The sequence below is a fragment of the Amblyraja radiata genome, chromosome 9 (assembly GCF_010909765.2).
Source record: "Amblyraja radiata isolate CabotCenter1 chromosome 9, sAmbRad1.1.pri, whole genome shotgun sequence".
In the NCBI taxonomy this organism is placed as follows: domain Eukaryota; kingdom Metazoa; phylum Chordata; class Chondrichthyes; order Rajiformes; family Rajidae; genus Amblyraja; species Amblyraja radiata.
This window is the reverse complement of record NC_045964.1, coordinates 64,605,901-64,620,887: the sequence shown is the minus strand read 5'-3', so window position 1 is coordinate 64,620,887 and position 14,987 is coordinate 64,605,901. Positions and strand designations below refer to the sequence as shown.

At 39.0% G+C, this 14,987-nt stretch overlaps 1 protein-coding gene and 1 long non-coding RNA gene across 3 annotated transcripts in view; both read right to left on the bottom strand.

Annotated features, from left to right (window-relative positions):
- Positions 1–1,644: 1,644 nt before the first annotated feature.
- On the bottom strand, positions 1,645–2,790 carry LOC116977228. The gene is made up of 2 exons (XR_004413149.1): positions 2,570–2,790; positions 1,645–2,456 (listed from the first exon to the last, which is right to left on the bottom strand). It is a non-coding gene; the product is annotated as an uncharacterized LOC116977228 (long non-coding RNA).
- A 1,918-nt stretch (positions 2,791–4,708) lies between these two features.
- ylpm1 (YLP motif containing 1) overlaps positions 4,709–14,987 on the bottom strand; it is a 67,210-nt gene continuing 56,931 nt past the window's right edge. For both annotated transcript variants that reach the window (XM_033027656.1, XM_033027657.1), the window contains exons 20-22: positions 9,163–9,296; positions 7,756–7,933; positions 4,709–6,414 (exon numbers count right to left, since the gene is read on the bottom strand). In XM_033027656.1, the coding sequence (XP_032883547.1) occupies positions 7,787–7,933; positions 9,163–9,296 (281 nt within the window). In that variant the 3' untranslated portion in view covers positions 4,709–6,414; positions 7,756–7,786. The remainder of the gene's footprint in view (positions 6,415–7,755; positions 7,934–9,162; positions 9,297–14,987) is intronic.

The following is a 14,987-nucleotide window of genomic DNA, read 5'->3' as shown; positions in this document are numbered from 1 at the left end:
CTATCACTTCCTACTGCCTTCTGAGTGTATAGACGTAGGGCTTCGCTTCCTCCCCACCTCCTCCAGCAAGTCCTTCAGCATCAGGAAACCGTGGGTCCACACATTCCGGTACTGTGCCTCGTTTTTCTCATGGTGTTAAAAGCTCTTCAAATATCTGCAGCTCTTTGGTACCATGTGGCTACAATTCGTGTGAATTTAGATAGTGGGATGTGACAGACACTGTAGCAATGACGAGGAATGGCAAACCTGCAGGCCAGCCTTTGGAGAGACGTATGATAATATTCAAATTCAAAAGCTGCAAGTCGCACACAATTTTTGATCCTACCCTTTTTAAATTGCTGACATTCTAACCTAAAATTATAGAAAATCACTGAACACCTAGTGTTGCACAAATTACAGCCTTGAGTCTCTGCCCCAGTCATAAGTCTTTTGGAAAGTGGAATTTGTTTAATTAGTTAATGGAGTTTAGTGCTGTGTTATTTACATCTAAAATTGTAGCTACTCTGCTACATCCTCCTGCATTCTCAGAGTTTGGAAATTCAGGATGAATGATACTTCTCGAATCTGCCTAGACAGGAAGTGACACAGCTGGCGTCCTGGTGCCATTGCAACAACCTGGATCTCGATGCTCTTAAGACAGTGGAATTGATTGTAGACTTTAGGAGAGCTCCCCTCCCCTCACCATCAACAACGCCAGTCATATCTGTGGAGTCTTTTAAGTTCTTGGGAACCATCATCTCCAATGATTTTAAATGGGCGGCCACCATCGACTCCAGTCAAAAAGGCACAAAAGAGGATGTACTTCCTGCGGCAGCTGAGGAAGCACAATCTGCCACAGGCAATGGTCCAATTCTATTCGGCCAACGTAGAGTCTGTCCTCACCTTCTCCATCATGGTCTGGTTTGGTTCAGCTACCAAGCACGACATTCGGAGGCTGCGGCGAATCGTCCGAGCAGCTGAGAAGGTTATTGGCTGCAACCTTCCCTCCATTGACAAACTGTACACTACAAGGGCCAGGAAGCAAGCGGGTAAGATCATCTCTGACCCCTTCACCCTGGCCACAAACTCTTTGAATCACTTCCCTCTGGAAGGCGACTCTGGACGGTCAAAGCTGCCAAGCACAGCCAGACAAAGTTTTTTCCCCCACGATTAGTAGCTTTACTCAATAACCAAAAATCTGTAGCCTCCTTTTGCTCTGGTATTTTATTTAATTCACATGTTTATTCGATAATGTTTTATTATTAATGTTTAGTGTTTTATGTGTCATTCCTAACTGTCACTTGTGGGCGGAGCACCAAGGCAAATTCCTTGTATGTGAATACTTGGCCAATAAACTTATTCATTCATTCATTCAAAAAAGAAAACTACCTTCAGGTGTTCTGTCAGCTTCCTTGCCGATAGCAGAAATGAATGTCTGTTGGCTGTTCAAACATAATTTTAATACCTTGCCTTTCTTTAATTCCGATCTCGAAGGTTATGAAAACGAAAACTTTTGGTTGACTTTGCGCATTTCAAATGTATTCTTCTTAGTGAGTCATGTTGGACAAAGTACAATTATTAATTTATTATCATGTATACCAGGAAGACATCAACAATGAACATGAAAATTATCCTCCCCTATTCCCTTAAACCTTTGTTTCCTTCCTCATACTAGTTTTTCTTGCAGTCTAGATTATGTCATTGTCACCAATGGAATCAACAGCCCAATTAACAGTTAAATCATCTGAACAATGAAGCTGTGATATATTTGACAAATATATTCTGCTGAGAGGTCGGAAGCTCACCAGGAATTTTCACCAATACTGAATATAATCTGACCGTGGCCTTCTGAAACCTCAGCCCAGTCCATACCTTATGGCCAGTTTAGTGGTTAGAAACCAATATGTATTGGACATCAATATCCCCAACATCCCTCCTTCCCAAGGCACTTTTGCCAGAACCAATATGTGCAGAATATCATTGTCCTGCCACAATTTGTATGATATTATTAAGAGTACCAAAGAATGCGTTTGCCATCAACTTGTTAGAGGCACACTTGAACCATAAACGAGCCATATCCATTTTTCAAGCCTCACATTGGCCATCTCTAATAAAGACCATAATTTCAAAGTTCACTTAAATTTCATTCTTGACGACAGTGCAAATGAACTGGAACTCTGTAATATTCAGAGATACTGAAACCACACAATTGGCTTGCCAGTAAAATCTCATACCAGCAATAAAACCGATTCTGTATTGCAGAAAACAATGCAATGATCTCGTTCAGGTCATATTGTACGTTCATTATGCTGTATAGTAACTAAATATATCAATTCATTGAAAAACATCTGCTCCCATAAATTATTAAGCATTTTAAGGATGCATACATTTAGCAATTAGTTATATTCTGAAGATGGAGGTACTTCAAAAGTACTTCATCTATTTGATTAAATTGCATCAATCTTCATTAACAAGAGCTCCAGGAATTAGGGTCCAGTCTGAAGAATGGTTTCGGCCCGAAACGTCGCCTATTTCCTTCGCTCCATAGATGCTGCTGCACCCGCTGAGTTTCTCCAGCAATTTTGTGTACCTCCAGGAATTAGTTGGCTTCTCCCGAGGATAATCTTTTTAAACTCGCTTTTCTACCATGTAATAACCATTTTTTTTGGAAGGAATCTTATTCATTCATTTAAAGCTTGTAGGTTGTAACTGGTTATTGATCAATGTAGATCAGTTTGTACTCAGAATCTGATGAACGCTGCAAATCTAACGTTTAAAAAAAATAATTAAAATGGTGCCACAACGGTAGAGTTTCTGCCTTGCAGTGCCAGAGTCCCGGATTCGATCCTGATTACTGTTGCTGTCTGTACGGTGTTTGTACGTTCTCCCTGTGTCCGCGTGGGCTTCCTCTGGGTACTCCGGTTTCCTCCCACATTCCAAAGACGTGCTGGTTTCTGGATTAATTGGCTTCTGTAAATTGTCCCTAGTGTGTAGATAATTGCTGGTTTGCACTCAAAGGGCCAAAGGGCCTGTTTCCACGCTATATCTCTAAAATTATAAAACAAAAACTAATGGCCAGTAATAAGGCTTGAGTAAAAAAGAATCAATCTTTCTTACTCTTGCCAATTATCATTAAGTGAGCAAACTCAACAACAATAAAGCAAAATTGGAGGAAGAAATAGCAACAAAGAATAGAAAAAGACACTAAGTGCTGTAACATAGTGGGTCAGGCAGCATCCCCGGAGAACATAGATAAGTGACGTATCGGTTCGAGCCTTCTTCTTGATCCGAAACATCACCTACCCATATTCTCCACAGATGCTGCCTGAACCGCCGAGTTACTCCAGCACTGTTTGTCCTTTTGTGCATTAACCAGCATCTGCAGTTCCTTTTGTACAAAAATGGAAGATTGAAACAGATTTAGCAAAACAGATTTTGTACTCTCACCCAGCTCTGTACCTCTAGAAAAATGCTTAAGCAGCCTCTATTTTATACAATGAAATAGCGAAATCTGGAAAGTTCCTTTTTAAAAAGAACACACTGTTTAATTTACAACATCTTAGTTCTCATTAATTTGTCAACCCAGTTGTTTACAAATGGTACAAGTGCAAATATGATCCATAAAACTCCATGCAAAGTTTGCAAGTAACTTAATCCAAATAGTTAGATAGTTTGCTTATCCTAGCAGCACCACTGATGTGTGCTACAACTGTTATGAAGGAACTAAAATAATTTCATGTAATTCGGTATGGAGCATCAGTGGATCCTTGTTATTTCATTCAGGACAAAAATATTTGAATAATTTTGATTTCCAGATCATATATAGCATTGGCAAATTGGCAAATTATTATAAAATATTTAGTGATCATATGTTGCACCAATCTTTTATATTTGCATTCTTGGATAAAACACCACATTCAGTTTGCAATCAAAGTGATATAGTCAATCCATTCCATTTAGAAGTTCTTGTGCTTCTTAGTTGAGGCTCACAAAATTCATTTGTTACAATACATTTAGATTTTTTTCTTAAACAGGAGGAAGAGATAACATTTGGGGAAGACAAGATAATGCCAGTGAGACACAAAGTAAAATGGCAGTAAGCACTTTGAAGCATCATTGCCTGCAAGTTCTTCTCTATATCATAAATCATTCCAAATACATCACCGTTTTGGCATCTTCACAAGTTCCAGAACTCAAAGCCCAACAGCATAGGGGGTATCATAACCACACGCCTGCAGTAGTTTAAGAAGATGACACCATAATGCCTCAAAGTGGCAATTAATGGACAGACATTTTGTGGTAACCTTGCCATCAAAGCATGAGAAAATAGAACACTCTTGTATAGTTTGTTTCATAATAATGAACTGCAACTTTAACAGTTTGTGCTATTATAACGGCTTGATAAAGACGATAGAATTTGCTAGCAGTATACCAGATTATATCAATGTCATATGCAGGTAATTCAGTGTTGTTTTACAATCCTAGAGGACATGTTCTGCATAATCCTAATGATGTATTTTGATTTTAAATCATAATAAAACACACATGAAGGCAAAAGATTTCCAATTATCCTAATTCAGTATTCAATATTTAGCCCATATTAGAATTCACATAAGTCCAACAGGGTAGCATGAAAACATTAACACAATGGATACAAAGAACAAATGTAAGTTGGTAATAAAGAATGTTTTTCTCTCAGCGTATAGACCGATGCACAAATGTTTTTTTTAAGACATTTATTTACGAAGCAAGCTGAAGATACGTAGGAACTCAATTACTGCAAATGAAAAGCAAATATTTCACAACAGATTAGGCCAAAAAGGCAGCGAATTACATTTTAGTTAACTTAGATCAATACGTAGGACAATAGTTGATGTTTTGTTAGAAATCTGTCCTGGTTTTAGGTCGGACAAAGCAAAACCACAGAATCTCGAAAACAAACCTACTTGAGCAATAAATCATTCTGTAAGGAGGTATAAAAACAGCAACCAGATGTAAAGAAATCAGATCAAAAGAAACTATCTTAAATTCCAATAGGGAACTCTAAAAAGAGCATATTTTTTAAAAATAAAGCTCTGGTCTACAATTGATTTGTACCAAAACATGACAATGATATTTAACAGTTCTATACACACTCATTTTTTAAACTACTCCAATGAACCAACAGCCAAAGTATTTTCTAATTATTGTGAAAGAATAGCATAGAATAAATGCTTTCCTTCTGTCCAACAGTGTAACACCATTAGAATGTTTTAATAATATTGGTTCTTCAGTTAGCACGCATAGTGAAATTAATCACAGCTGCAGCTTTCGCTATCACAAATACCAAAATCTAATTGCTTTACACCAAAATTTAAATTAATTTAATACTTTGACATGTTTTGAATCCAAATGATATTAAGAGGCTGTCTTCTGTAAATTTGAAATCTTCACAAATATTTTTATCAGCAACAGAAAAGCATACAGAATTTAATTACTTGGAAAATCACACTTTTCTCCCTTCTGAAAAATATAATTTTGGCACATATATTTCCCAAAATAGACTTCAAAAAGCTTTAAAATAATAGCTTTCTTCAATTCAAACGAATTTAAAGTTTAACTCAGAATAAATATTGCAAAATTTCTATTATACATTTAAATTGCAATTTTTCATTCTCAGTCATACCCCTTTTCGCAGCTGCATTGTGAGAGTAAATGTGGTACATCTACAGCAGAGCACAAAATAAACTGTAATTGTTAACATTTCTAATAAGATGATATTATCATTTCTGGTATTTCGCACTTTGATAACAATGTATAACTGGTGCTGGAAGTGTGCACAATCCAGCCGCGTGGTATCATGTGGAACAGTACACACCTCCAGAACTCTGAAGTGCACTTCCCCAAGCGCCATCAGAAATGATGGACACACTAGCTACCGCTTCTTCCAAATGTCAAGCAAGATCGGGGCATTCACTGTCCAAAATAAAAACGCTGGAATGATATCTCAAAGTAAAAACAGAAATGCTGAACACTTAATAAACACACATATGTTGGAACACCCATGCTGCGTAGACACATGAACTGTTCCTTGGTTTCAAATTAACTTTATTGCTCCTTAAAATTACAATTGGTATGGACAGAGCAAGGAACAATACATTAATACAATATATTTTTAAAAAACGAGCTGATGAAGAAAAGCCATGATAGCAGGCTCAGGACACACTGGATTACAATTAGTGTGGTTTCAACTTAAGATTTTAATGACACTACCGATTAACTTAAAAAAAAATTCTCACAGGCCACTAATAAGATAAGTCAACCACCAATAGTCTAGTTGCTCGTACATTCAGTGTAACAGTAAATAAAACAAAAAAACTCAAATTGTGAAATTTCTTGTATGCCCAACCATTACGAAAGATCTCTTGCCCTTTTTCTCCACTGCTATCGCAGAGCCTACGGAGGAAATGGAAAAATCATTACATTTAATCCTATTAATTCTTAAAACCATTAAGAAAGCTGAATAGTTTTAAGTTATTGATTGCCATTAAATATCTGCAATTACCAGTGGCTACAGCAATAGCATGCATGGGATCTGACTTTAGAGGAATCATACATTTGTCTTCCTTCATTAAGTTGACATTGCATTCAAAGTATTCAGTGTAGCTGGTAACTTAATAAATGTCCCATCCATGGCCCCTGGGGTGATGGCATTGTAGCCAAATGAGCACATGCACAATCCTAAAATACACTCCCTCTGCATAACAGAGAAAAGTATGATTTACAGCAGAAATCCAGGCATGGCTTTGAAAACATAAGTGAAGTTGTGCCATGAATGTTGATAGTTGCATTTATATTTTATATTTTCTTAGGACATAGATGGCAGCCATTTCATCCACCGTATATAACAGGTCTGACACCTTTTCCTATTCTCTCACGTGCTTAATTCCTTCACTCAGGATCATTTATAGTACCCTTTATCCTGTATCTGTACACAGTGGACGGCTTGATTGCATTCATGTGCAGTCTTTTTGTTGAATGGATAGCAGGCAATAAAAAAAGCTTTCACTGTGCCTTGTGACAATAATAAACTAAACTAATCTAGTAGCCAATTGATCTATCAACTTTGGGATGGGAGAGAAAACCAGACGAAATTGGAGACTCTGCACACTCCACACAGAAATGGAACTCAAGTCTGCTGGAGCTTTTACTGGAGAAAATCTTTCATGGGAGAGAAAAATCTCACCACAATATTACAATTCAGGAGCCATATTCAAAAGTTACTTCTACAATTTATTTGTTGTAGAAAACATTGTCTCAAGAAATTTTGCCAATTTCAGATAATTGCTGCTCACAATGTGCAGTGTGCAAGAAATCCAGGAAATTTGCTTACTTTCTGGTAACTGGCTTTCAACTTAAGCATCATATATGTGCAATTTCCATAGCCGATGTTTCAATTTTCAATAATTCAAATGGTGGTGGTCTGGGGCTTTAATTTATTTCCCCTCGACACCCAATGGAACGGGGAAATTAGGCGTATGTATAAGACAGATATCAAAGTTTCATGCTAATAACAAATTGGGTTAGATTGCAAGATTGTAACCCGTCATGAGTTAACGTAGCAAGCCGCATTCAATTTAAATTCAAAGGAAATTGAATTAGAAATTTTACTTCACAACAGTAAAATGTTCAACAAAGCAATGGAGTTTACTTAAAAGCATACAATGAACCTCTACTTAACTATAGTACATATTTTGCCACAAATTAAAACATAATTTGTTTCGGATTATTACTTACCTCATTGTAAAAAAACAATTCAAACTGTTCCTTAGAAATATTTAGTGCGGTTCAATGCTCGCTGTGCTAATTCGCCTTTTTCATCTGTAATTTTCTCCCAGTCTGTTTGTCCAACCACAAATCCTATGGCTCGTTTGCGCTCAGCATCTTTCTCCTCTTCCAAATCTGCCCATCTCACCTAAAGCAGATGGGGAGGGGAGGGAGGGGAGGGGGGAGGAATTCAGATAAATATTACTTTTCTTCCTCCCCACCAGAAGCATATCATTAATCTAAAATACTGTAGAATAATTCACGTCACTGTTTATTCTACAAAATTAATGTTTTTCATTGGTAGAATTTAGTATTATCATAAAGACATGGAGAAGTAACTCTCACTGGTTAAAATTATTATTTTTTTTAATCATGTATCCCACTGCTAAAATGACTGAATACATTAAGTCAAAATCAAACCTACATTTTTAGGTTTGATTTTTGACCATATGCAGTACAATTTGAAAAGTACGTATGTTTGCATGAGTACAGCTCCAACCATGTTGTTGCAGAAGGCCATTTGTCACATTTCACATTTGATCATAAAAAGTATATTTCGAGGGGTAAGTTGGCCAGGATGAGTCAGGCCCCAGCACTGAAGAGGTTCAATAATATCCAAGTCCTATTCATCACCTAAAATATAAATTTCCTCAACCATGAGCTTGCAGTAGTTAGAATGTATACAATTTACAATATGAAGGCAGTTATGTGCCTAGGCTACTCCAGCAACATTTTCTAAACCTGTGAATTGTACCATCAAGGAGGACAAGAACTAAGGTACTTGTAAACCACATCTGTGGCACAATATTCTGACTTTGAAACATTATTCAAAATGTCATCACTGCCGAGCCTAAATCTCAGAGATCATTGCCCAGAAGCTTTATGGGAATGCCTTAAACTAGTAAGTCTCCAACATTTAGATGTGTGGTGGTGAAAGATAAACTGCCTTGTTGGATGAGATTACTGTTGAGGATAACATGAATAAAAGCAGCATTGAAGATAAAATTATAAAATTGTTATTCCAGATTCTATTGTCGACTGCTAAGTATTAGATCCTGTCACTGTGAGTGTGGATATTGTCAGTGAGTTCACTGGCTCCGAATGGAATGTAACAGTTCAAGGTGGCAGCTTATCATGATGCTGCCTGTCCTGCTGAGCTACTCCAGCATTTTGTGTTTACCCTTGAACTAAACCAGCATCTGCAGTTCTTTCCTGCACAATTTGGCAGCTTATCAACTTTCTAAGGGCAATTGGGGGCAGGCAAATCCATGCAGGCTTTTCCAGAAACGCTTCGATCCCAAAATAAGTCTTTTGTATTTCACATGTTTCAATACAGTATATACAACAAGAGCAGTTAAGTTAAATTATTTTCTTTACCCGTTTCTTTCCAGGTTCTGAAGAACGAGAGTTATAGTCATCAGGAAGTTGAAGGTAATTTTCCAATTGGTTTGCAATACTGTCATGCCAACCTCGCTTCCGTTTGTTGCCGCTCCTCAACCCATCCAGCTTGTCTGAACAACAAAAACATAGGCTCTGTAGTCAGGTTTGGAGTGAATGCACAAGATGAAAAAAATATGTATATATGCATACAGATATACATACATGTACATGGTGTTAAAGTTGAGCTGACAGTTGAACACCCTTGCTGTATCTAATGCACAGCATTGGCTGGTTGACCATTAAAATGGCAAGAAATAGATCATTGATGTAGTTCATTAACATACAAGTCAGACTCTTCCTTAAACCCATCAGTGTTTCTATTTTGTGTACTGTATCAAAGTAATTCTCACTGATTATTAATTCCCCGTAGAAAGCTTCTCAACAAACAGCAAGGTTTTCACAAATAGATGCACTGAGGGGACAGAAAACCAACCCAATGTTTGAACTATTAAAGCTTTTATTCTTCCATTGACATTTAAGCCAAAAGAATTGGTCTTAATTTGAGCCGACAGGCATGTGATTTAAAAACATCATGTGCATCTCAGAAATGCAAATTAAACATCGTTTGTGTACGCTATTCGTTTTCAAAGACCTATTTGTAGGATTCACATAGTACACAGTGCAGTTGTGGAAGTTTCAGTGGATATTTCCAAAACAACAGTGCCAGTCAGTTAGAAACTGAGTGACGTTGAAACTGCAATGATGCCTCCATTTGTTTCTGTGGCAGACATTGTTCTGACATTCTGCCTTTTTTTTAAAAACATCACAATCATCAGCAAATAGTTTGCGATTACATCACCAAACAGCACATTAGTCCCATAATACCAAAGTAAATCATGTATTAGAACCCACATGACACTTTTTGAAAATCTTCCACAAACAGGCAATTTGCATGCCAATTCAAGCACTGCATCTTGCCAAACAATGTGACTATATTAAATTCACACTGTAAGTGATATATTGCTTTACACAAGGAATATTTGCATATGGTTTCCTATGCTCAATTAAAATCAAAATTACTTTTTTTTACACAACTTGCTATTACACTGGAAATATTGTAAAATAAATGTCTATTATACATTGAGGGGGGTGGACGACAGTTTTAAGTAGATCTGTGAACTCAAAGAATAAACTTTTGTTTTTAAAATTCTGGAACATGTGTAAAAGGTACAAGACAAAAGTCTAGTCAAAGAATGGAGATTTGAAAGGACAGTTGCAATAATGCATGAACGTATTTTAACTTAAAGACATTTAGAAATGTCATTTCAGCACAATTACCAAAATACACTTTTCAGTTAATAAAAATAAACTACACAATAAAAATGATCATTAGTGGTTAATTTATTTAAAATTAATTACATTGAAACAACAAAACAAATGACATATAGAGTGCCCTACAGACCCATCATTTATTTAATTGCCTCGGACTGTACTCCACAATTTGAGATTTGAAATAGAAAAAAATCACATGTGGTTAAAGTGCATTGTCAGATTTTTATTAAAGGCCATTTTTATACATTTTGGTTTCACCATGTATAAATTACAGCTGTGTTTATACATAGTCAGGGCTCGAAATTAGCGGTTGCCCGGTTGCCAATGGCAACCTACAGTCCCGCCGGGCAACCTAAAAGCCATGCCAGCCATTTTGCCCGGCTTGGCAAGCACCCGGGACACCTATTGTTTAATTCTGAGCGGGCCCCCTCTCTATCTCTCTCTCTCTCCGTCTCCGCCCGCCGGCAGTATCCGTGTCCGTATCCGGGTCTCGCTCTCCGCTCGCTCCTCATCCGCCGGCACGGCAGGCCGCCTTACACATTCTCACTGCCACGGCCTGCACATCCTCACCCTCCACATGCACACAACCACGGCCAGCACCAAAGATCCGATAGCGAGGATCTTTGGCCAGCACATCATCGGCCGTGGTTGCGCGCACTGCCACTGCAACTGGTCGGCGTCGGCCACTTTCTCCCTCCCTTTGCATTGTTGGAGATCTGGCCGCCATTGCTGTCCGGTCACCGCCTCGCCACGACCGCTGAAAACCAACGCAGAATCACTCGCTGGAGCTGGAGTAACTCCCTGGAGTAAGTCTTGCTTCTTGGTTTCCTGGTCCTCCAAAAATATTCAAAATGGAATTTAATCAGGAGTGGACCCACAACCACCAAACTCCAAACTCTGAAAAATAACAGCCTATTGCATTTTATCTGTTTATTTATTGCGTACATATATGGTCTATGGTATATAGACACACTGAACTTTTATCTCCTGTTCTGTATTATGTTTACATATTCTGTTGTGCTGCAGCAAGCAAGGATTTCATTGTCCTATCTGGGACACATGACAATAAAACTCTCTTGACTCTTGACAAGTAAAAAAGGGTTCTTGGGGAAAAAAAGAGCCACCTTAAATTTAATTGCGTCTGGTTGGGTACCTATAGTAGGGTGAAGACTACTCCATGCTTTAATTGTGCGGGGGAACTCCATGGAGCAGCCAGCATCTCTGGATAGAAGAAATTGGGTGATGTTTCAGTTAGAGACCCTTCTTTAGATTTCCTCTGGTTTTAGTGTTTTTAGTTTAATTTAAAGATGCAGCGTGGAAACAGGCCCTTCGGCCCACCGAATCCACGCTGACCTGTACACTAGTTCTATCCCACACATTAGCGACGTAAGTCAAGGGTCAAGAGTGTTTTATTCTCTCACGTCCCAGTTAGAACAATGAAATCCTTACTTGCAGCAGCACAGGAATGTGGAAGAAAACAAGAGCACCCGGAGAAAACCCATGTGATCAAAGGGAAAAGAGGCATACAGACAGCACCCACATTCAGGATCAATTCCGGGTCTCTGGCAATTTTAGGCAGCAACTTTATGGCCAATGTACAGCCCCATAGTCTTGAACTGAATTAAAACATACAGTAGCTGTAAAGGGGGACATAGCGTCACTTAGAGATTTAAGACTGAAAATGGAAAGTTTCTTTTTTTTTTAGTAACCAAAGTTATCAACGTATAATATTTTATGTGTTGGAAATTAAAATATAATGGCACAGCTGGTGGACTTGCTGCCGCACATGCCAGAGATCTGTGTTCGATCCTGTCCTCGGGCACTGTCTGTGTTGAATTTTCACATTCTCCCTGCAAGCATCCCTCCCACATCCCAAAGACACATTGGCTTTGTAGGTTAACTTGTCTCTGTAAAATTGCCCCTAATGTGTAGGGAGTGGGTGAGGAAAGTGGGATAACAGAACTTGTGTGAATGGGTGGACAAAAATGCTGGAGAAACTCAGCGGGTGAGGCAGCATCTATGGAGCGAAGGAAATAGGCGACGTTTCGGGTCAAGACCCTTCTTCAGACTGATGTGAGGGTGCGGGGGGGTGGGAAGAAGAAAGGAAGAGAAGGAGACAGTGGGCTGAGGGAGAGCTGGGAAGCGGAGGAGAAAACAGGGACTACCTGAAATTGGAGAAGTCAATTTTCATACCGCTGGGGTGTAAACTGCCCAAGCAAAATATGAGGTGGTGCTCCTCCAATTTATGGTGGGCCTCACTCTGGCCATGGAGGAGGCCCAGGACAGAAAGGTCGGATTCGGAATGGGAGGGGGAGTTGAAGTGCTGAGCCACCGGGAGATCAGGTTGATTATTGCGAACCAAGCGGAGGTGTTGGGCAAAGCGATCGCCAAGCCTACGCTTGGTCTCATCGATGTAGAGCAGCTGACACCTAGAGCAGCGGATGCAATAGATGAGGTTGGAGGAGGTGCAGGTGAACCTCTGCCGCACCTGGAAGACAGCTTGGGTCCTTGAATCAAGTCAAGGGGGGAGGTAAAGCGACAAGTGTAGCATTTCCTGCGGTTGCAAGGGAAAGTTCCAGGAGAGGGGGTGGTTTGGGTCGGAAGGGACGAATTGACCGGGGAGTTACGGAGGGAATGGTCTCTGCAGAAAGCCGACAGGGGAGGAGATGAAAAGATGTGGCCAGTGGTGGGATCTCGTTGGTAGACAAAGCTGGAGAAAATCAGAGGGTGATGCAGCATCTGAGGAAAAGAATAGACGTTTCGGTTCGAGACCCTATTTCAGACTGATGTCAGGAGGGGCGGAGGGGGTCGGGAAAAAGAAAGGAAGAGGCGGAGACAGTAGGCTGTGGGAGAGCTGGGAGAGGAAGGAGGGAGAAAGCAAGGACTACCTGAAATTGGAGAAGCCAATGTTCCTACCATTGGGGTGTAAACTACCCAAGCAAAATATGAGGTGCTGCTCCTCCAATATGCAGTGGGCCTCACTCTGGCCATGGAGGAGGTCCAGGACAGAAAGGTCGGATTTGGAATGGGAGGGGGAGTTGAAGTGCTGAGCCACCGGGCGATCCGGTTGGTTATTGCGATCTGAGTGTAGGTGTTGTGCGAAGCGATCGCCAAGCCTGCACTTGGTCTCACCGAGGTTGATCATACGCTGAATAATCCAACCAGAATTTTGTTTGGAAGTGGAAAGAAATAATAGAAATTGCATTCATTGCAATGTGTAAATAGAGATGAGATACTGTATTGTAATTTTGCTGCATGTCATTGTGGTATATATCATGTCTTGATTGGTGAATATGTTTAGTTTGTGACTTTATTTGAAGCAGAAATAATGTGTGAATGCTTCATTGACCATAATTCTGACTGGTAACTACGCACTTCGTCCGAGCACATTATCGCACGTGTCATGCAAGCCGTCTTAAATGACCACCTAAACTGTCATTTGGCAACCTAAAAAGCTGCCTAGGTCGGTAAATTAGAATACTACACAACACATATGTCTTAATACATTTTTTGAGCTTTAAGAAAAAGATAGAAGTAAAGAAAGTAAAGAAAGTGCGCAAGAGTCGTGAAGGTGCAAGAGAGTGTTGAGAAAAGAAAGCCCCTTAGAAAAGAAGTTAGAGAAGGAAGTAAAGAAAGAAAGAAGACCCTAGAAAAGAAGGAAAAAGAAAGGAGAAACAATCGCTCTATTATAACATTAAACTCCGCAGAAAGGGGACTACCAACCAAGTCTGTTTTTGTTATTTTGTTATTTTGTCTTGTTTTTTTACACCCCGTTACCAGATCCTGGTACCTTTTATTTATTTATTTATTTATTATAATATATTTTTTAAATTACTATTGCACCTTATGCTTATAATAGTTCCAAAAACGTAGACCATGTCTAGTGGTCTGCTTTGCCTGCTAAGAGGAATCTCATCTCTTCCAGATGTAGTGTTTCAAACATATTTGATATCCACATTTTTATTGTTGGTGTAGGCGCATTTTTCCAGAATTTAAGTATGAGCTTTTTTCCCATTATTAGCCCGTAATTGAGTAAATTCTTCTGTAACACGTTTAGTTCAGGGTTACCTTCCGATATTCCAAAAATAATCCATTCTGGTTTTGGTACCAGTTTTATTTTAATTAATTTTGTAAAGATGTCAAATATTTCATTCCAGAATTTTTGTATTTTTGTACAAAAAACGAAAGAATGTGCTATGGTAGCTTCTTGACACAGACATTTATCACAGATGGGTGAGACATTAGGGAAAAATTTATTTATTTTAGTTTTTGAATAATATAGTCTATGTAATGTTTTGAATTGGATAAGAGTATGTCGTACATTGATCGAACATTTATGCACCTGTAGTAAGTGAGGGAAGTTAAGCCATGATAGTCCCCTCATTTCAGGGCACCACAATGTTTGGGACACATGTGTTCACAGGCGTTTGTATTTGCTCAGGTGTGTTTAATTGCCTCCTTAATGCAGGTATAAGAGAGCTCTCAGCACC